At 51.4% G+C, this 20,930-nt stretch overlaps 1 protein-coding gene across 1 annotated transcript in view; it reads left to right on the forward strand.

Moving 5' to 3' along the window:
- Ints6l (integrator complex subunit 6 like) overlaps positions 1–20,028 on the forward strand; it is a 62,979-nt gene extending 42,951 nt beyond the window's left edge. Inside the window, 8 exon segments of the mRNA XM_037198810.1 lie at positions 7,694–7,842; positions 9,163–9,305; positions 13,516–13,618; positions 16,080–16,454; positions 18,625–18,718; positions 19,081–19,117; positions 19,766–19,793; positions 19,796–20,028. Coding sequence (XP_037054705.1) covers positions 7,694–7,842; positions 9,163–9,305; positions 13,516–13,618; positions 16,080–16,454; positions 18,625–18,718; positions 19,081–19,117; positions 19,766–19,793; positions 19,796–19,824 — 958 coding nt within the window. The 3' untranslated portion in view covers positions 19,825–20,028.
- Positions 20,029–20,930: the final 902 nt, after the last annotated feature.

The raw sequence follows: 20,930 nt of genomic DNA on the forward strand, positions 1-20,930 counted from the left end.
CCTCTGCCCTTGCCTCTGCCTCTATTCTCTGCCACTTGCTCTTCCTTGGCCTCTGCCTCTGCCCTCTGCCCCTCTGCCTGACCTCCCTTGTCCTCTGTTTCTGCCTCTGCCCTTCTGCTCTGCTCTGTATCTGCCTCTGCCTTTCCTCGGCCTCTGCCCCTCTATACCTCTGCCCTCTGCCTCTGCCTCTGCCTCGTCTTTGCCCCTTGATTCTGCCCCTCTGCCCTCTGCCTCTGCCCCTCTGCCCCTCTGCCTCTGCCTCTACTCAGCCTCTGACTCTCCCTCTGCCTCTGCCTCTGCCCATCTCCTCTCTGCCTCTGCTCTGTCAGCCTCTGCCCTCTGCCTCTGCCCCTCTGTCTGCCCTCTGCCTCTCTGCTCTGCCTCAGCCTCTGGCCCTCTGTCTGCCTGTCTGCCTCTGCCATCTGCCTCTGCCTCTGTCCTCTGCCCCTCTTCCTCTGCCCTGCCTCTGCCTCTGCCTCTGCCCTCTGCCTCTGCCCTACCTCTGTCCCTCTGCCTCTGCCCTCTGCGCTCTGCCCATCTGCTCTCCCTCTGCCCCTCTGCCTCTGCCTCTACACTGCTCTGACCCTCTGCCTCTGCTGTCTGCCTTGCCCATCTGCCTCAGCCTCTGCCCCCTTGCCCTCTGCCCTCTGGCCTCTGCCCTTTGCCTCTGCCCATCTGCTCTTGCCCCTCTGCCTCTGCCTTGCTCCTCTGCCTCTGGGCCCTCTGCCTCGCCCCTCTGCCACTCTGCCTCTGCCCCCCTGCCTATGCCCTATAACCCTTGCCTCTTCCCCTCTGCTCCTCTGCCCCTCTTGCCCTCTGCCTCTGCTCTGCTTGCCTGTGTCCCTCTACTCCAGGCCTCTGCCTCTGACCTCTCCTCTCCCTCTGACCTCTGCTCTGCCCCTCTCTGGCCTCTGCCTCTGCCTGCCTCTGCCTCTGACCTCTGCTCTGCCCTCTGCCTCTGCCTGCTTCTGCCTCTGCTTCTGCCCTCTGCCTCTGCCTCTGCCTCTGCCTCTGCCCCTCTGCCTCTGCTGCCTCTGCACCTCTGCCTCTGCCCCTCCACTGTCTGCCTCTGCTTTCTGCCTCTGGCCCTCTACCTCTGCCTGACCCTCTGCCTCTGCCTCTCTGCCTCTGCCCCTTTTCCTCTGCCCCTCTGCCTCTGCCTCTGCCCCTCTGCCTCTGCCCCTCTGCCTCTGCCTCTCTGCCTCTTCCGCACTTCCTCTGCCTCTGCCCCCCTGGCTATGCCCCTATGCCCCTGCCTCTTCCCCTCTTCCCCTCTGCCCCTCTCCCTCTGCCTCTGCCTCTGCCTCTGCCTCTGCCTGCCCTTTGCCCCTCGGCCTATGCCTCTGTCCCTGCCTCTGCCTTCTGCCCTTCTGCCTCTGCTCTGCACCTCTGCTCTGCCCTTCTTCCTCTTCCCGCTTCCTCTGCCTCTGCCTCTGACCCTCTTCCTCTGCCTCTGTCTCTGCACCTCTACCTCTGCCCCTCTACCTCTGCCTCTGCCTCTGCTTGTGCCCCCCTGCCTCTGCCCCTCTACTTATGCCCCTCAGCCTCTGCCCCTCTGCCTCTGCCCTCTCTCTGCCCTCTGCCTCTGCCTCTGCCCCTCTGCCTGCCTTCTGCTTCCTCTGCCCTGTGCCTCTGCCTCTGCTCTGCCTCTCTGCCTCTGCCCCTTTGCCTCTGCCCCTCTGCACCCCTGCCTCTGCCCCTCTGCCTCTGCCTCTGCCCCTCTGCCTCTGCCCCTATGCCTCTGCCCCTCTGCCTCTCTGCCTCTGCCTCAGCCCTCTGCCTCTGCCTCTGCCTGCCTCTGCCTCTGCCCGCTTGCTCTCCTCTACCTCTCCTCTGCCTCTGCTGCTCTCTGCCTCTGCCTCTTCCTCTGCGCCTCTGCCTCTGCCTCTGCCCCTCTGCCTCTGCCCTCTGCCTCTGCCGCCTCTGCCTCTGCCTCTGCCCCTCTGCCTCTGCCTATGCCTCTGCTGTGCCCTCTACCTCTGCCTTTGCCTGTGCCCTCTGCCTGTGCCCCTCTGCCTCTGCCTCTGCCTCTGCCTCCTCTGCCTCTGCCTCTGCCTCTGCTCTGCCTCTGCCTCTGCCCCTCTGCCTCTGCCTCTGCCCCTCTGCCTCTGCTCTGCCTCTGCCCTCTGCCCTCTGCCTCTGCCCCCTCTGCCTCTGCCCTCTGCCTCTGCTCTGCCCCTCTGCTATGCCTCAGCCTCTGCCTCTGCCTCTCTACTCTCTGCCTCTGCTCCCTTCCCATCTGCCTCTGCCCTCTGCTCTGGCCCCTCTGCTGTGCCCTCTACCCTGCCTTGCTGTGCCCCTGCCTCTGCCCCTTGCCTCTGCCTCTGCCTCTGCCCTCTGCTCTGCCCTTGATTCTGCCCTCTGCCTTCTGCCTCTGCCCTCTGCCTCTGCCCTCTGCCTCTGCCTCTGCCCGCCGCCTCTGCTCCCTCTCTCTGCCTCTGCCTGTGCCTCCTCTGGCCTCTGCCCTCTGCCACTGACCTCTGCCTCTTCCTTGCCTCTGCTCTGCCTCTGGCCCTCTGCTTCTGCCTTCCTCTCCTCTACCCTGCCTCAGCCTTGACTCTCCCCCCTCTGCCTCTGCCTCTGCCCCTCTGCCTGTGCCTCTCTGCCTCTCTGCCTGCCTCATCCTCTGCCCTCTGCCTCTGCCCCTCTGCCTCTGCCTCTGCCTCAGCCTCTGCTCCTCTGTCTCTGCCCTCTGCCTCTCTGCCTCTGGCCCTCTGCCTCTGCCGATGCCTTTTGCCTCTGTCTCTGCCCTCTGCCTCTGCCCTCTGCCCCTCTCCTCTGCCTCTGCCTCAGCCTCTGCCCCTGCTCTGCTTCTGCCTCTGCCCCTCTGCCCCTCTGCCCTCTGATCTGCCTCTGCCCTCTGTCTCTGCTCAGGCTCTGCACCTGCCTCTGCCCTCTGCTTTGCCCCTCTTCTTCTGCCCTCTGCTCTGCCCCTCTGCGCTACCTTGCTCTGCCTCTGCTTCTGCTCACCCTTTTGCCTACTGCTCTGCTCTGCTCTGCCCCTCTGCTCTGGCCTCTGCTCTGCTGCCTCTGCCCCTCCTGCTTCTTGCCTCTGCCCTCTGCCCTCTGGCCCTCTGCCTCTGCCTCTGCCTCTGCCCCTTCTGCCTCTGCCCCTCTGCTTCTGCCTCTGCCCCTCTGCCTCTGCCTCTGCCTCTGCCTCTTCCTCTGGCCCTCTGCCTCTGCCCCTCTTCCTCTGCCTCTGCCCCTCTGCCTCTGCCTACTGCCCCTCTGCCTCTGCCTCTGCCCTCTGTCCCTCTCCCTCTACCTCTGCCTCAACCTCTGACTCTCCCCTCTGCCTCTGCTCTGCCCCTCTACCCCTCTGCCTCTGCCCCTCTGCCCCTCTGCCTCTGTCCTTCTGCCCCTCTGCTCCTCTGCCTCTGCCTTTGCCTCTGCCCCTTTGCCTCTGCTTCTGCCTCTGTACCTCTGCCTTTGCCCTTCTTCCTCTTCCTCTGCCTCTGACCCTCTGCCTCTGCCTCTGCCTCTGCTTCTGCCCTCTGCTCTGCCCTCTGCCCCTCTACCTCTGCCTCTGCCTCTGCCCCTTGAACCCTCTGCCTTCTGCCCTGCTCTGCCTCTGCCCTCTGCCTCTGCCCCTCTGCCTCTGCCTCTTGATTCTGACCCCTCTGCCTCTGCCTCTGACCCTCTGCCTCTGACCCTCTGCCTCTGCCTCTGCCCCTCTGCCTCCCCCCTCTGCCTCTGCCTCTGCCCCTCTGCCTCTGACCCTCTGCCTCTGCCTATGCCCTCTGCCTGTGCCTCTGCCTCTGCTCCTTCCCTCTGCCTCTGCCCTCTGCCTCTGCTATGCCTCTGCCTGTGCCCCTCTACCCCTGCCTTTGCCTGTGCCCCTCTGCCTCTGCCCCTCTGCCTCTGCCTCTGCCCCTCTGCCTCTGCTCTGCCCTCTGCCTCTGCCTCAGCCTCTGTCCCTCTATTTCTGCCTCTGCCCCTCTGCCTCTGCATCTGCCCCTCTGCCTCTGCCTCTGTCTCTGCCTCTGCCTCTTCCTCTGGCCCTCTGCCTCTGCCCCTCTGCCTCTCTCCCTCCACCTCTGCCTCAGCCTCTGACTCTCCCCCTCTGCCTCTGCCTCTGCCCCTCTGCCCCTGCGCCTCTGACCCTCTGCCTCTGCCCCTCTACCCCTCTGCCTCTGCCCCTCTGCCCCTCTGCCTCTGTCCTTCTGCCCCTCTGCTCCTCTGCCTCTGCCTCTGCCTTTGCCTCTGCCCCTTTGCCTCTGCTTCTGCCTCTGCACCTCTGCCTTTGCCCTTCTTCCTCTTCCTCTTCTTCTGCCTCTGCCTCTGACCCTCTTCCTCTGCCTCTGCCTCTGCACCTCTGCCTCTGCCCCTCTACCTCTGTCTCTGCCTCTGCCTCTGCCCCTCAGCCTCTGACCGTCTGCCTCTGCCCCTGCTCCTCTGCCTCTGACTCTCCCTCTGTCCCTCTATTTCTGCCTCTGCCCCTCTGCCTCTGCGTCTGCCTCTGCCTCTGTCCTCTGCCTCTGCCTCTGCCTCTTCCTCTGCCCCTCTGCCTCTGCCTCTGCCTCTGCTCCTCTGCCCCTCTGCCTCTGCCTCTGCCTCTGCCTCTGCCCCTCTGTCTCTGCCCCTTGATTCTGCCCCTCTGCCTCTGCCTCTGCCCCTCTGCCTCTGCACCTTGCCTCTGCCCCTCTACCTCTGCCTCTGCCCCTCTGCCTCTGCCCCCCTGCCTCTACCTCTGCCCCTCTGCCCCTCTCCCTCTGCCTCTGCCTCAGCCTCTGCCTCTGCCCTCTGCACTGACCCTCTGCCTCTTCCTTGCTCTGCCTCTGCCTCTCCCCCTCTGCTTCTGCCCCTCTGCCTCTGGCCCTCTGCCTCTGCCTCTTCCCCTCTCCCTCTACCTCTGCCTCAGCCTCTGACTCTCCCCCTCTGCCTCTGCCTCTGCCCCTCTGCCTGTGCCCCTCTGCCTCTCTGCCTAGCCTCAGCCTCTGCCCCTCTGCCTCTCTGCCTCTGGCCCTCTGCCTCTGCCAATGCCCCTCTGCCTCTATCTCTGCCCCTCTGCCTCTGCCCCTCTGCCTCTGCCCCTCTGCCCTCTCCCTCTGCCTCTGCCTCAGCCTCTGCCCCTCTGCCTCTGCCCCTCTGCCTCTGCTTCTGCCCATGCCCCTCTGCCTCTGCGCCTCTGCCTCTGCCCCTCTGCCTCTGCCCCTCTGCCTCTGCCCCTCTGCCTCTGCCTCTGCCTCTGCCTCTGCCGATGCCCTCTGCCTCTGTCTCTGCCCCTCTGCCTCTGCACCTCTGCCTCTGCCCCTCTGCCCCTCTCCCTCTGCCTCTGCCTCAGCCTCTGCCCCTCTGCCTCTGCCCCTCTGCCTCTGCTTCTGCCCATGCCCTCTGCCTCTGCCCCTCTGCCTCTGCTTCTGCCTCTGCCCCTCTGCCCCTCTGCCCCTCTGACTCTGCCTCTGCCCCTCTGTCTCTGCCTCAGGCTCTGCACCCCTGCCTCTGCACCTCTGCCTCTGCCCCTCTTCTTCTGCCCCTCTGCCTCTGCCCCTCTGCCTCTGCCCCTCTGCCTCTGCCTCTGCCTCTTCCTCAGGCCCTCTGCCTCTGCCCCTCTGCCTCTGCCTCTGCCCCTCTGCCTCTGTCTCTGCCCCTCTGTCCCTCTCCCTCTACCTCTGCCTCAACCTCTGACTCTCCCCCTCTGCCTCTGGCTCTGCCCCTCTGGCTCTGCCCCTCTGCCTCTGCCCCTCTGCCTCTGCCCCTCTGCTTCTGCCTCCGCCCCTTTGCCTCTGCCTCTGCCTCTGCCTCTGCCCCTCTGCCTCTGGCTCTGCCCCTCTGCCTCTGCCCCTCTGCCTCTGGCTCTGCCCCTCTGCCTCTGCCCCTCTGCCTCTGGCTCTGCCCCTCTGTCTCTGCCCCTCTGCCTCTGCCCTCTGCCTCTGCCCCTCTGCCTCTGGCTCTGCCCCTCTGCCTCTGCCCCTCTGCTTCTGCCTCTGCCCCTCTGCCTCTGCCCCTCTGCCTCTGCCCTCTGCCTCTGCCTCTGCCTCTGCCTCTTCCTCAGGCCCTCTGCCTCTGCCCCTCTACCCCTCTGCCTCTGCCCCTCTGCTCCTCTGCCTCTGCCTTTGTCTCTGCCCCTTTGCCTCTCCTTCTGCCTCTGTACCTCTGCCTTTGCCCTTCTTCCTCTTCCTCTTCTTCTGCCTCTGCCTCTGACCCTCTTCCTCTGCCTCTGCCTCTGCCCCTCTGCCTCTGCCCCTCTGCCTCTGCCCCTTGATTCTGACCCTCTGCCTCTGCCCCTCTGCCTCTGCCTCTGCCCCTCTGCCTCTGCCCCTCTGCCTCTGCCTCTTGATTCTGACCCTCTGCCTCTGCCCCTCTGCCTCCCCCCTCTGCCTCTGCCTCTGCCCCTCTGCCTCTGCCCCTCTGCCTCTGCCTATTCCTCTGCCTCTGCCCCTCTGCCTCTGCCTCTGCCCCTCGGCCTCTGCCCCTCTGCTTCTGCCTCTGCCCCTCTGCCTCTGCCCTCTGCCTCTGCCTCTGCCCCTCTGCCTCTGCCCCTCTGCCTCTGCCTCTGCCTCTGCCTCTGCCTCTTCCTCTGGCCCTCTGCTCTGCCCCTCTGACCTCTTCCTCTGCCTCTGACCCTCTTCCTCTGCCTCTGCCTCTGCACCTCTGCCTCTGCCCCTCTGCCTCTGCCTCTGCCTCTGCTTCTGCCCCTCTGCCTGTGCCCCTCTACCCCTCTGCCTCTGTCCCTCTGCCTCTCTGCCTCTGCCTCAGCCTCTGCCCCTCTGCCTCTGCCCCTCTGCCTCTGCCTCTGCCCCTCTACCTCTGCCCATCTGCCTCTCCCCCTCTGCCTCTGCCTCTGCCCCTCTGCCTCTGCCTGTGCCCCTCTACCCCTGCCTCTGCCTCTGCCCCTCTCCCTTGCCCCTCTGCCTCTGCTCCTCTGCCCCTGTGCCTCTGCCTCTGCCCCTGTGCCTCTGCCCTTCTGCCTCTGCATCTGCCGGGATTAAATGTGCACATCTTGGAGTTAATAATTATTAACAAAGCCATTTTGAGATTATTCTGCCAGCTGCTACCAACATGAAATTAAACTTACAATTTATATTGGTTGGTAGGAATGGACAGTAAACTGCTGTCAAAAGGAAAATGAAATGAACCTGCAGTAAGCAGGCCGCCTTGTGAATCTAGCAGCCAGGACAGTGTAGTAGCAAGTAGTATGGGGCTGAAGAAGCTCCCTGCAGCTTAGAGACCGCCCGAGCCAGACCACAGGAAACTTCTGGCCCCGGGCAGTCTCATGGAGCAAGTGAATGTGTTGGGAGCTGGCTGGCCCTTCCACTCTGCATGTCTGAGTCCCTGGCCATGGGCACCCTGGTTCATGCTCAGCGCTGCAGCAGACCCCGAAGGGGTACTGCATGCAGCTGAGCCCTCCGCCAATATCCCTCCGCGTGCGGTCAGGCCTTGCCACCCTGCAGGGAGACTGCTGCAGCCCACCCCCCTGCCTGCTGGGGAAGAAATCTAGGTTACAAGCAGAGTCCTGCAGGACAGCTAGAGGTATATATAAATCTTGGGATTCGGAGTTTTAAATGATATACTTGAAAATTATATCCCCAGTGACTTTAATGATGTAGGGGGATGTTAGCATTCAGAACAGTAAATAGAAGTTTTCTACTGGAAAAACTAGCTGTAATTGGTTGTATTAAATATTGTCCTCTTCAATAAGATTTTAAGAGGGTTAGGTATTACATTTCTTTATTTAAAAGCCTTAGGAGTAACTGAGATTGTTTCATTTAAAACAGGATTTGAAACCTCAGACATATAGAAATGCTTATGATATTCCACGTAGAGGACTTTTAGACCAGTTGACCAGAATGAGATCCAATCTACTAAAAACACGGAAGTTTATTGTGGGACAAGATGAAGGTAACTGAACAGTGGAATACACTTTTCATCAGGAGAATAGCAGACATAACTTACATGAAAGTCTTTATTGCAGAATTATTTTGTAATGTGTTAATGTTCAAAATGCTCATAATCCTCAAACCTGCATCTCCCTAGTTTCCTTCCCCTCAAGTTTAAAAACAGGTGCGTATTAACCAGCATTCTAGACCACCATTGCCAATGTTCTGTGCGACCACTCTTGCAAACCTCAAAATCCCAGGAGGTAGATACTGATTGTATGCCCAGTTTACAGGCACTGAAAGGAAGAGCGAGCATTTCAGTAGCTTGCTCGGGCAGATTTAGCCCATTGCAAAGCAGCAGAGCCTATGTCTGTCAGATTTCCAAACCTGCACACTCAGCCAGCTGTGAAAACGTCAGTAGAGAATCCCTACTCCCCATGAAAGTAATGAACTCTAGGTAGTGTCCGGGAATATGTGGCTGTTTGTGATTTTTCTTTATCTTATTTTATTCCTTTTGAATGGGGTCACTATCCACAAAAATGAGCAAACCCTAGCCTTTGATGTACCTTTTGTGGCTGTGTGAACAGAAGATTCCTAGGAAGAGAACTTTTGTATTTAATCAAATCCTCAGAGGATAAGATCATTAATCAAAATTCTGTTTGTGACAAGAGATTACCATGAGTAGCTGGACATCGTTGCTCTGCACTCAAGAGCCTGAGGCAGGAGGATTCTGCAGATTTGAGGCCAGCCTGGGCTACAGAGTGAGAACCTTTTCCAGGAAACAGAGAGGGGGCCTATAGCGGTGGCACAATGTTTAAGAGCACTGGCTACTCTTACAGGAGACCCCAGTTCAGTTTCCAGCACCTACATTGTGGCTCACAACTGTGCATGACTTCAGTTCCAGGGGATCTAACACCTTCCTCTGGACTCTGCAGACGCCAGGCCTGTATGCAGTCCACATATATGCCTGCAGGCAAAACATACACATAAAGTAAAAAATAAATCTTTTTTAGAAAACAGAGAACAATAATGTCTTAGTGCTTCAAAATGCAAAGTGTACACAGTGTTTGGAATTCAAATGATGGCATGTGGGAAGCCAGCCCATTTTGACATGGAGTTGGGAAGTAAAGGAGTCCTTGTGACGTAAGCCTGTAGGCAGTAAAGTAATTATAGACCACTGATTAGTATAAATGAAGATGATGCTAGATCCTGGAATAATAGATTCAAGATTTCAGACCGTAATGCTAAGCTACACACTGCTGAGCCAGCTATGATAATGTACTCTCAAAATGACCATATACTTCAGCTGTAAGTATTAGTTTCTCTGCTGCTGATTTTACAGATTCACTTCATAGTGTTCCTGTTGCTCAAATGGGCAACTATCAGGAATATCTAAAGATGCTGGCTTCTCCACTACGAGAGATTGATCCAGATCAACCAAAAAGACTGCATACTTTCGGCAATCCATTTAAGCAAGATAAGAAGGTAGTATACTCATTTCTGTGTCTGTGATATTTTTACTGTAACGCTGTCATTTTCAGCCAGTTGTATACAAATCAGAGGTAAATATGACATCAGGACCTCTGTGTAGATGGGAAGTGGAGTCTCCTAATGCAAGTTGTGTTAGTTGAATGCAATAATAGTTGTCATTTGTTGAGTATATAGCAGGACTTGGTAAATGATTGTTTGTACTCACAAGTGTTTTGAAAGATAAATCACATCTACCCTATAATAAGAAATCTTGGCTTAAAGTGCTTAGATGTCAAAACACTATGATATGGCTGACAAAGTCAGGATTTGAATCCACATCTTTCTGGATCTACATTCTATATTCATTCATACTACCACACACTAATTCTTTTAATATAGAGAATACCAAGTATTTTTCCTCCATTTACATGATTCAGATCTATGTGTATGTCCCTTGACTTATGATGTATTATGTGAAGTCACTTTATTTGAATTATTCTAGAGTTCTAAATATGAGGTGTGTGTGTGTATGTGTGTATGTTACACTACTGACTTGATCATTAAATAATGAAAAGAAGTGGGATTATCACTACACTTCTGTAGGCAAACATGGATATAAGTCATGGATATATTCTGTATCTCTCTTTGTCATAAAACTGAACTAAAAAAAAATATTCCAGCTCATGTCAATCCTTAGTTACAGACTTTGAATGTTTTTTGTGCCTTGACTTCCTCATGTAACACGGGGGACAATGATTACACCAAACTGACAGAGCTGTGTGGAACACTGAGTTTTATACACCTACACTGTTTAGACTATTACTCCGCATTTAGTAAATGCTCAGTAAAAATGCTGTCTTTTTTGCATGGTTAATGGAGGGAGAAAATTCTTTAGAAAGATCATTTTGCCATGTTTTTTTCCTAGTAATGAGGCACATATTTTGGGACTGTCTGTGCTGACACAGCTTTTAGCTGAGATAAGGTATTGGTGATTGTCATGTTCATCTGTTCTCAAGAGTGAACAGTCCCCTCATTCCCTGAGGAGTGCCCAGGTAGACAGACACATGTGAATCCGTATTTGAGGTGGTGTCTGAGGGAATTACGTTTTTGCATTTGCCTGCCTTTCACCATCTACATGCACTGCTCTGTACAGGAATAATCAGTGTTTCTTAATTGTGAGTTTAAAGCCCTATAAAGGGCTAGTGCAAGATGCTTTGGTTTAGTTTGGTTTTTTTCCAAGACAGGGTTTCTCTGTGTAACGACCCTGGTTGTCCTGGAATTTGTTCTATAGACCTGGTTGATCTCGAACTCAAAAAATCCACCTGCCTTTATCTTTTGAGTGCTGGGATTAAAGCAGTTCACCACCACTGCCTGGCTTGCACCACCACTGCCTGGCTGGCACCACCACTGCCTGCCTTGCACCACTACTGTCTGCCTTGCACCACCACTGCCTGGCTGGCACCACCACTCCCTGTCTTGCACCACCACTGCCTGGCTTGCACCACTACTGCCTGGCTGGCACCAACACTGCCTGGCTTGCACCACCACTGCCTGCCTTGCACCAACACTGCCTGCCTTGCACCACCACTGCCTGCCTTGCACCACCACTGCCTGGCTGGCACCACCACTGCCTGGCTGGCACCAACAATGCCTGCCTTGCACCAACACTGCATGCCTTGCACCAACACTGCCTGCCTTGCACCAACACTGCCTGGCTGCCACCACCACTGCCTGCCTTGCACCACTACTGTCTGCCTTGCACCACCACTGCCTGCTTTGCACCACCACTGCCTGCCTTGCACCAACACTGCCTGCCTTGCACCACCACTGCCTGCCTGGCACCACCACTGCCTGGCTTGCACCAACACTGCCTGGCTGGCACCAACACTGCCTGCCTGGCACCACCACTGCCTGCCTTGCACCACCACTGCCTGCCTTGCACCAACACTGCCTGGCTGGCACCACCACTGTCTGCCTTGCACCACCACTGCCTGGATTGTACCACCACTGCCTGCCTTGCACCAACACTGCCTGCCTTGCACCACCACTGCCTGGCTTGCACCACCACTGCCTGCCTTGCACCAACACTGCCTGGCTGGCACCACCACTGCCTGCCTGGCACCAACACTGCCTGCCTTGCACCAACACTGCCTGGCTGGCACCAACACTGCCTGGCTTGCACCACCACTGCCTGACTGGCACCAACACTGCCTGCCTTGCACCACCACTGCCTGGCTGGCACCACCACTGCCTGGCTTGCACCACTACTGCCTGGCTGGCACCAACACTGCCTGTCTTGCACCACCACTGCCTGCCTGGCACCAACACTGCCTGCCTTGCACCACCACTGCCTGCCTTGCACCAACACTGCCTGGCTGGCACCACCACTGCCTGGCTGGCACCAACAATGCCTGCCTTGCACCAACACTGCATGCCTTGCACCAACACTGCCTGCCTTGCACCAACACTGCCTGGCTGCCACCACCACTGCCTGGCTTGCACCACTACTGTCTGCCTTGCACCACCACTGCCTGCTTTGCACCACCACTGCCTGCCTTGCACCAACACTGCCTGCCTGGCACCACCACTGCCTGCCTTGCACCACCACTGCCTGGCTGGCACCAACACTGTCTGCCTTGCACCACCACTGCCTGAATTGTACCACCACTGCCTGCCTTGCACCAACACTGCCTGCCTTGCACCAACACTGCCTGCCTTGCACCAACACTGCATGCCTTGCACCAACACTGCCTGCCTTGCACCACCACTGCCTGCCTTGCACCACCACTGCCTGCCTTGCACCACCACTGTCTGCCTTGCACCACCACTGTCTGCCTTGCACCACCACTGCCTGCCTTGCACCACCACTGCCTGCCTTGCACCACCACTGCCTGCCTTGCACCACCACTGCCTGCCTGGCACCACCACTGCCTGCCTTGCACCACCACTGCCTGCCTTGCACCACCACTGCCTGCCTGGCACCACCACTGCCTGCCTTGCACCACCACTGCCTGGCTTGAACCACTACTGCCTGCCTTGCACCAACACTGCCTGTCTTGCACCACCACTGCCTGCCTTGCACCACCACTGCCTGGCTGGCACCACCACTGCCTGGCTTGAACCACTACTGCCTGCCTTGCACCAACACTGCCTGCCTGGCACCAACACTGCCTGCCTTGCACCACCACTGCCTGGCTGGCACCACCACTGCCTGGCTGCCACCAACACTGCCCGGCTGGCACCAACACTGCCTGGTTGGCACCACCACTGCCTGCCTTGCACCACCATGCCAGACAAAAGATAGTTTTTGTACTACTTTAAAAAGGGTGACTGTAGCCGAGTGGTGGTGCACACCTTTAATCCCAGCACTCTGGAGGCAGAGGCAGGTGGATCTCTGTGAGTTGAGGTTTTGGACAGCCTGGGCTATAGGGCAAGTTCTAGGACAGCCAAGACAGTTACACAGAGAAACCCAGTCTTGTTGCGGGGGATAAAAGGGGAGAAAGGGAGAATGTGGTTGCTGGAAAGATAGCTTAGCAGTTAAGATCACTTGCAGAAGACCCAGGTTTAATTCCCCACACTCACATTAGGTGACTCACAACTTCTATAACTTCAGTTCCAGGGGGATCTGACACTCACTTGTGGGCTCACTGAGCACCTACATGCATGTGGTCCACACAAGCAAGCATGTTCACACACACACACACACACACACACACACACACACACACACACATTGCTTTAAAAAGGTTTTAGGCCAGGCGTTGGTGGCGCACGCCTTTAATCCCAGCACTCGGGAGGCAGAGGCAGGTGGATCTCTGTGAGTTCGAGGCCAGCCTGGTCTACAGAGTGAGTTCCAGGAAAGGCGCAAAGCTACACAGAGAAACCCTGCCTCAAAAAACCAAAAAAAATAATAATAAAAAAAAAATAAAAATAAAAGATTTTAAAGGTGACTATGGATTGATCTCATCTTGGTTGGTTTGAGGCTCTCTATTAACCTTAGAGAAAAACCCGCATGTTAGTTTCCTCCTTGACCCACTTCAATAGGATTACAATTGGTTGCATTTTCTGATAACAGAGTTGATAGAGGGAATATAAAATTAAGGCTAATCTAGATGATGTGGCGCATGGCTGAAGGGTTGTGTATATGAAAAGTGCTTAAATTGTTTTGTTTTTTTGACAATTGAACTTCTGTTTTAAATGAAATATGTTCATTGATGTTTTTTAGGGAATGATGATTGATGAAGCAGATGAGTTTATAGTAGGGCCACAAAACAAACTGAAACGTCCTGGAGAACCCAACAGTCCTATGTCATCTAAGAGAAGGCGGAGTATGTCCCTGCTGTTGAGGAAACCACAAACACCACCTACTGTAACTAACCATGTGGGCGGAAAGGGACCACTCTCAGCCGCGTGGTTCCCATCTTGTCCAAACCTCATAAAACCCACCCTTGTACATCCAGGTATAGAGTAGTGGTTGTGATTTCCTTATGGCTCCTAGAGGACTAACACGTTAAACATTTGGCTTTTCCTTTGTATTCCTTCCTGTGTCTATTTTTTGTTGATTAAGTAAACCATTATTAAAGCATCTGTGGTAGGTACGACAGACCTTCCAGGGAGCAGAGAGCCTGATTCAGTGATCTTAGCCATATGAGTGGAGGAAAAAAGATACATAAGTATAGTAATGAACACATGATATTAATGTCATAATTAGTGATTAATATATGCTTAGTAAGTATTAACGCAGAACCTAGTATGGAAATGAGGAGCTGTGAGCATGTCTGCTGTAACCATTTGGATCAACTTCAAAAGTTAGGAAGATAACCAAGTTTCTAAGTAGGTTCACTAGAGAGAGATTGCACCAGCAATTGCCCTCAGTGCCGTCACCCCCTATTCATGGTGAACTGGTAAAGCTGGCATCGACCTCCTTGACCCCATGGCAACAATTCTCAAGCTCACCAGTGCTTTCTGTACATTGCCTTTCTTTCTTAATAGATTTTGGCTCAGTTGTTGTGCCTGCCTCTATGGAAGCCCTTGGGTTAGCAGACACATAGTTTCTTTTCCCTCTAGGAGTGACTCCTTTCTATTCTTTTCTGTTTGCTCCCCTTCTTTCTCACAGTTAGATACTACTGGCTCCCACAGTTTAATCCTGGGATCTAATCTCACTGTGTTGTCTTCCTAAGGTGGTCTCCTGCAGCCTTGGGGTTTTAAATTGGGTTTCTATTTCAACAGCTCCCAATATTTATACCTCTAGACTACAACTCGTTCCTCTACTCTCAATCCTGTATTTAGCCATGGATACAGTGCCTCAATTTTAGAGTCTAATAGACAAGAATATTTTAGGTTTTATAACTAAATGCCTAGCTTTGCCTCTCTTCACAATAGCTCTGCTGGCATCCTTCTGCATGGCAGCTTATGAAATTACCCCTCACTCCACTGGAAAACCTATGTCACCTTTAGGGTAGGGTTGAAGAAATTTAGATTATAATGCAGTGTGACTAATACTGCATTATTGGTGCTGAATGATCAATTTAGTCACTGAATGAGAGTCAGGAAGAGTAGAGTATCATCTACTCTCAAAGCCAGTAGTATGCTGGCTTCTGGACATGTGACTATTTATCCAGTGGTTCAGGTGGCAAGCCTCAAAAGTCACCACAATTTTTAAAATTGCTTTCTTCCATTAACAAGATGAGATAATGTGACATTCAGTTTAATCCCTGTGTCTTGCTATTTTCTCCATTCTTTCACTCCATGCTTGCAGCAATTTTCTCATTCTTGTTTAGTTTCCACCCACCTTCTCTGTCAATTTGAAGTCCAAATGAAGATGCCAGCAGACAATAAAAACATGCTACCTCCACACAGAAAATACACCCTCCATATTTCTCAACTTTCAGGCTACAGCCTGACTCCTAAGCCTGGTCCACCACACAGCTCCATGTGGCCTGCACCGCAATCCGCTCTTAGCTCCAGTTCCAGCGATATCCTCCTCACCTTTTACTCCGCTGCCCCAGCTTACTCGCTGTATCTCCTGCCCTCACTACATTTTGGCATCCTCTCGGAAGATCCTGTCACCACCTGGCAGCCCTGGAGGCTCCCGCTCTCATCCCTACTATGTCTTTCCTCAAATGAAAGCAGTTATGAGTGTGTGTTCACTCTGTAACTCCTCTCTGATGGACCCATGACACTGTAGGTTCTGTAAGGACAGGCAGGGTCAGCTTCATTGTTTCTTCTTCACTGCTGATTCCTAGCTGCTATTCTGGTGCCTGGCACAGCAGGAGATAAGCAAATGGCATAGAGGTGTTAGCCTGAGAACGGAAAAGTAATTACTCTGGCACAAAAAGGGAAATGGGAGGAATCATCTACAGATAGGCAGTTGCTTAGCAGGTGGGGGCAGAATATTTGTTCAATCCCAGTAAGCATCTCAGTTTTCTCAGAATATTTGGTTTATACAGGAAGCATATGGTATGCAGAAGTTATAGAGATTCAAACTCAGTAAAGGGTAGCAGTTTGTATGTGACTTTGAAGCATACAGGTTGGCATTAAGCCCTGAGCACCAGGGACCTATGAGTTCTTATTAGTATCTTTATGCATCTCTCTTAGAGAGAGATCATCTAAGATAGTAGCTTGGTTTCTGTATGCATTCATAGTTGGAAAGAGTCTCAGAACTCCATCTCTTCTATCCTCTTCATCAATGAAAGCAATTATTTCCTTGAAACTGAGGAACATGGAGAGGTACTTGGGATCAACATGATGTACCCACTTCAGAGCTCAACTTCTAAATTTGCTTTCCAGATGTCCCTGTCATTCATGATGTCCATGAAGAGAAGATGGAAAATGGGCAAAGCCCAGCTGATGGCTTCTTATTAAAATCTTCTCCAGCAGAGTTTATGAATGTGGCAGGAGACGGCCTTATATCCAACCAATTGGATTCTCTATCTGATGACTTTACTAGTCTCAGGAAAGATGGACTCATTCACAAACCTAGTAATAATATACTTATAGGAGCAGCCAAAAGCTGCAGTCTTTCTGTAGATGACAGAAAAATCCCAGTGGCATCTGCTTTGGACACTGTGCCAAATTCAATGCAAATCACTCCTGCGATGGCACAAGGCATCAATGCTGACATAAAGCATCAGTTGATGAAGGAAGTTCGAAAGTTTGGACGAAGTAAGTAGTGATGGAATATCCATAAATAAGACTATGGGAGATCCCGCTTGTGTAGATGTAACCAACTGTTTTATTAAATAAGAAACACAGAGCCAATACAGAGATGAAAGCCAAGAGGTCAGAGCAATAGCTAAGAGCTAAAAACCTTACCCTTCACTGTTACAGTGGTCCTACCTCTCCGAAAGAGACCTACTTCCTGTGTGTCTGTCTTTTTATAGTGTTTCTGTTCTGCCTTCTCATTGGTTGTAAACCCAACCACATGACCTCCTAGTCACTGCCTGTCTGTACAGACCTCCAGGTCCTCTATGGTTGGTATTGAGATTAAAGGCACGTGTTTCCATGCTGGCTGTATCCTTGAACACACAGAGATCCGCTTAGCTCTGCCTCCCAAGAGCTGGGATTAAAGGCGTGTACCACCACCACCCAGCTTCTGCTAAGGCTTGGTATTAGCTCTGACCCCCAGGCAACGTTATTTATTAACATACAAATAAAATCACATTTCAGTACAAATAAAATATCGCCATATTTCTCCTTTTCTATTTTAATAAAAAGAAAAAAAGAAAAGGTTATAACTAACATAAGAAAAAAATATATACAAAAGTACAATAACTATATACCATATATACAAGTAATAAATATCTAAACCATGTCTAGTTCATTTGTATTTGACAAATTCAGAGAAAATGATTCCATTGTCTATCCTACTTTGATAAGTCCAAAATGTACCTAATTCACTTTCTATCCTAACTAATCTTCAACTATAACTAACTAACCGCTTGTAGGATTCCAAAGAGATTTTTGTTATTGGTTTGGAGATACTCTCTCATTATAGCTCAGGTTGGCCTCGAACTCTGTGTGGTCCAAACTGGTGATAATGCCTGATCTTGCTGTCTCTACCTCCATAGTGCTCGGGTTACAGGCATGTGCTACCACAGCCGATTAATGTGCTGCTAAGGATTGGACCAGGGTCCCCTGCTTGGTCGGTGGGCACTCTACCAACTGAGCCAAATCCTTAGCCCCAGAGTAGAGTCTGGACATATATATTTTTTTTGGTCAGTCTTGGACTTTCACATACCTTAAAGTGATTCTTCTGGCCTTAACTTACAGTAGTTTTATTTTGCTGCTCTAAAAAGTTATCAGATGACCCATAGCTTCTTCAGACAGCACAAACTGATTACGTTACAGCTCTGCATTCAGACAATATTTTCACTGGGTTAAAATGAAGGCAAGCTGGCAGGCCAGTGCTTCTTCTCAGGAGTAAAGGCAATATCTGTTTCCTTGCATTTTCTGGCTTCTGAAGGCTGGCTTCACTTTGCTGTGCCCATGGTCCCTTCCTGCTTCAAGTCAGCAGCATAACACTTTTTTTCTTTGGCTTCCACTTCTGTTATTAATGTCTTTTTCTTCTGATCTTTAAGCTTTAGCTGGGCAGTAGTGGCACTCGCCTTTAATCCTAGCACTGGGGAGGTAGAGGCAGGCAGATCTCTGAGTTCAAGATCAGCCTGGTCTACAGACAGAGTTCCAGTACAGCCAGAGCTACACAGAGAAACCCTATCTTGGAAAAAGAAAAAAGAAAAAAAAGATTTTATTTTCAGATTAATTCTGAGACCTGTATACAATATATTTTGATCCTTTTCACCCCCAACTCCTCCCTGAAATCCCTTCTAGAGCTACCCCCACCCTCTGCTCCCTCAACTTCCTGTCCTCTTTTTTTAGTAACTGGTTGAATCCACCATGTACTCCTGGGTGCAAGGCCATCCACTACTATGGGCAACACTCTGGAAAACTGATTCTCCTCTTCCAGAAGCAATCAAATGTCCATACTATTCCATCTTACAAGGATATTTATAGTTACTTTGAACCCTGTGCATAAACCAGGACAAACTCAATACCCATAGCCTAATTCCATCAGCATATAAAGCATATATGGTAGTAAATTATCAGGCTTCGTGGATTAGGGCAGTTTGGAGCAACCAGTATTCAGCTTACCTCATTTGAGTACTGCATAAGAATTTCCTTCTTAAATGTATGTAGATATTTTTATTTTAGTGCTTAATATACCAGTTCTGCTTATGACTTTCTACCCATGAAGAACAATTTCTGAGGATAGATAATGATTGGATTTTATTCCCCATTCATATTTTTATAATACTGAATTTTGTAATATCACCAGAGTATGAAAGGATTTTCGTTTTGCTTGAAGAAGTGCAGGGACCGCTGGAGCTGAAGAAACAGTTTGTTGAGTTCACCATCAAGGAAGCTGCAAGGTGGGTATAAACAAAACTTGTATAGGTTTTCTAATTGCTTTTGGTCCTGGTTTTCTTTTCTTTTGTTTACTTTAGTTATAGGATCCAATGAAAGACAGAGGGGCATGGGCTCTGCCTTGATCTGTGAAAGAAAACCTTTGTCCTCACTCACAGTTACAGCTGCTTCCTCCCTCCAGTGTTCAGATGTCCTGATTCATGGCTCCCAGCTAATGTGGGTATGGGACTTGGCTTGCCACTCCCATTCGCTGATCCACACCTTTCCGTGAGGGGGACTTCTACTCCCTTTGGGTTGCAGGCTGCACAACACCCTGTGTACCGTCAAGACTTCTATGATGTTTAATAATGTTTGTTTTTATTTTCAGGTTTAAAAGAAGAGTCTTAATTCAGTACCTTGAGAAGGTACTAGAAAAAATAGATTCCCATCACCTTCTTAACAATGTGAATCATATCACCAGCAGATCATCGTGTTAATACCAAGACAAGTGAAGAAAAAGAAGAGCTTTTCTGTGCTGGAGGACGGAATGGGACCTTACTGAAGCCTTCTAGAATGTTTGAGTGAAGGGAATGACCTAACTCAGGCTAAGAAAAGGCTTGACTAGAGCTTTTAATGATTATCTGGAAGTAAAATCTGGGCTTTCGCCTTAAGAGTTATAATGAAAAGTATTTTTTTATTTCGTTGTTTATTTTTCCAATTAGGAAAAGTGATGTTAAATGCAAGCACTGCTGCTCCGCCTACAGCTAATAGAGCTCACTCATGTGAGCGTTACCATTCCAGACGTTTTCAGAGTGGGCAGGGGCCACCTGCCAGGAGAGCACCGCCTAGTGTCTTCATTGTGTCCCATAGAACAAGTATATAGAATTGAAGTGGTAATCATGTGCTCGACAGACTTTTCAACAATTTCTAGCTGTGCCTTTTAAACCATGCAATATTCAGGAGAGTTGGAATCAAAGAGTAAAAAGCTGCTATTAGGTAACGTATTTCTCTCTGGGAAGGGGCAGGGAGAGTCACCAAACGATCTACCTCCAGTGCTCTTCCATTTTGTCTAGAAACATTACGAAGTGCACCTGAGGCTGCACTAACCTCTCACATTTGTTCCTGCATGTGACAACAGAGAGTCTTCAGGTAGACTTGTACATTTTGTGCTTTGGAAGCACTAAAAGAAAAAATAATATGTATATTTTCTTTGATGTTTATATAAAAGTTTATATGGAGCAGTATTGTTGCTTTTATTTGTAAAAATGTAAGTGATCAAAGAGATTTTCACTTTGCATATATGAAATAAAATCATTTTATTGATTTTCAAACTTTATTGGTAATACCTTTCTAGTTGTGTGTCTCTTGTCATGGCATTCTTTTCAGAAAAAAAAATTACACACTGTTGTAGTTAGAATTTTCTTTGGGCCACTAGCTAACTCCCAAATAAAGACACGGAGAGTTATTAATTATGAATGCTCAGCCTTAGCTTAGGCTTGTTCCACTAGCTCTTTTAACTTAATTTAATCTGTTTCTATTCATCTACGTTTTGCCTCGGGGCTTTCTCCCTTTCTTTCATTCTGTATGTCCTACTTTCCTACTTCCTCCATGTCTGGCTGGCCCCTGGCATCTCCCTGGTATCTTTCCTACTTCCTCCATGTCTGGCTGGCCCCTGGCATCTCCCTGGTATCTTTCCTACTTCCTCCATGTCTGGCTGGCCCCTGGCATCTCCCTGGTGTCTTTCCTACTTCCTCCATGTCTGGCTGGCCCCTGGCATCTCCCTGGTATCTTTCCTACTTCCTCCATGTCTGGCTGGCCCCTGGCATCTCCCTGGTGTCTCCTTTTCTTTCTTCCTTTCAAGCCTAGATTCCTCCTCCTACTTACTCTCCCTGCCCAGAAGCTCCACCTGTACCTCCTCCTTCTCTATTGGCCATTCAACTTTTTATTAGATCAATCAGGTGCCTTAGGCAGGCAAGGTAAAACAGCAACATATCTTTAAATAGTTAAACAAATATTCCACACCATAAACAAATGCAACATAGTTAAACAAATGCAACATACCTTTGTATAATTAAACAAATATTCTGCAACACACTATCAAACAAATTAACAAGTTAACAAGAGGGCCCATAAGATGGCTTAGCAGCAAAGGCCTTGCCACTAAGCCAGATGGCCTGAATTTGATCCCTGGGATCCACAGGGTAAAAGGAGAGAGCCAACTCCCAAAAGTTGTCCTCT

Source organism: Peromyscus leucopus, chromosome X (assembly GCF_004664715.2).
Source record: "Peromyscus leucopus breed LL Stock chromosome X, UCI_PerLeu_2.1, whole genome shotgun sequence".
NCBI lineage: Eukaryota > Metazoa > Chordata > Mammalia > Rodentia > Cricetidae > Peromyscus > Peromyscus leucopus.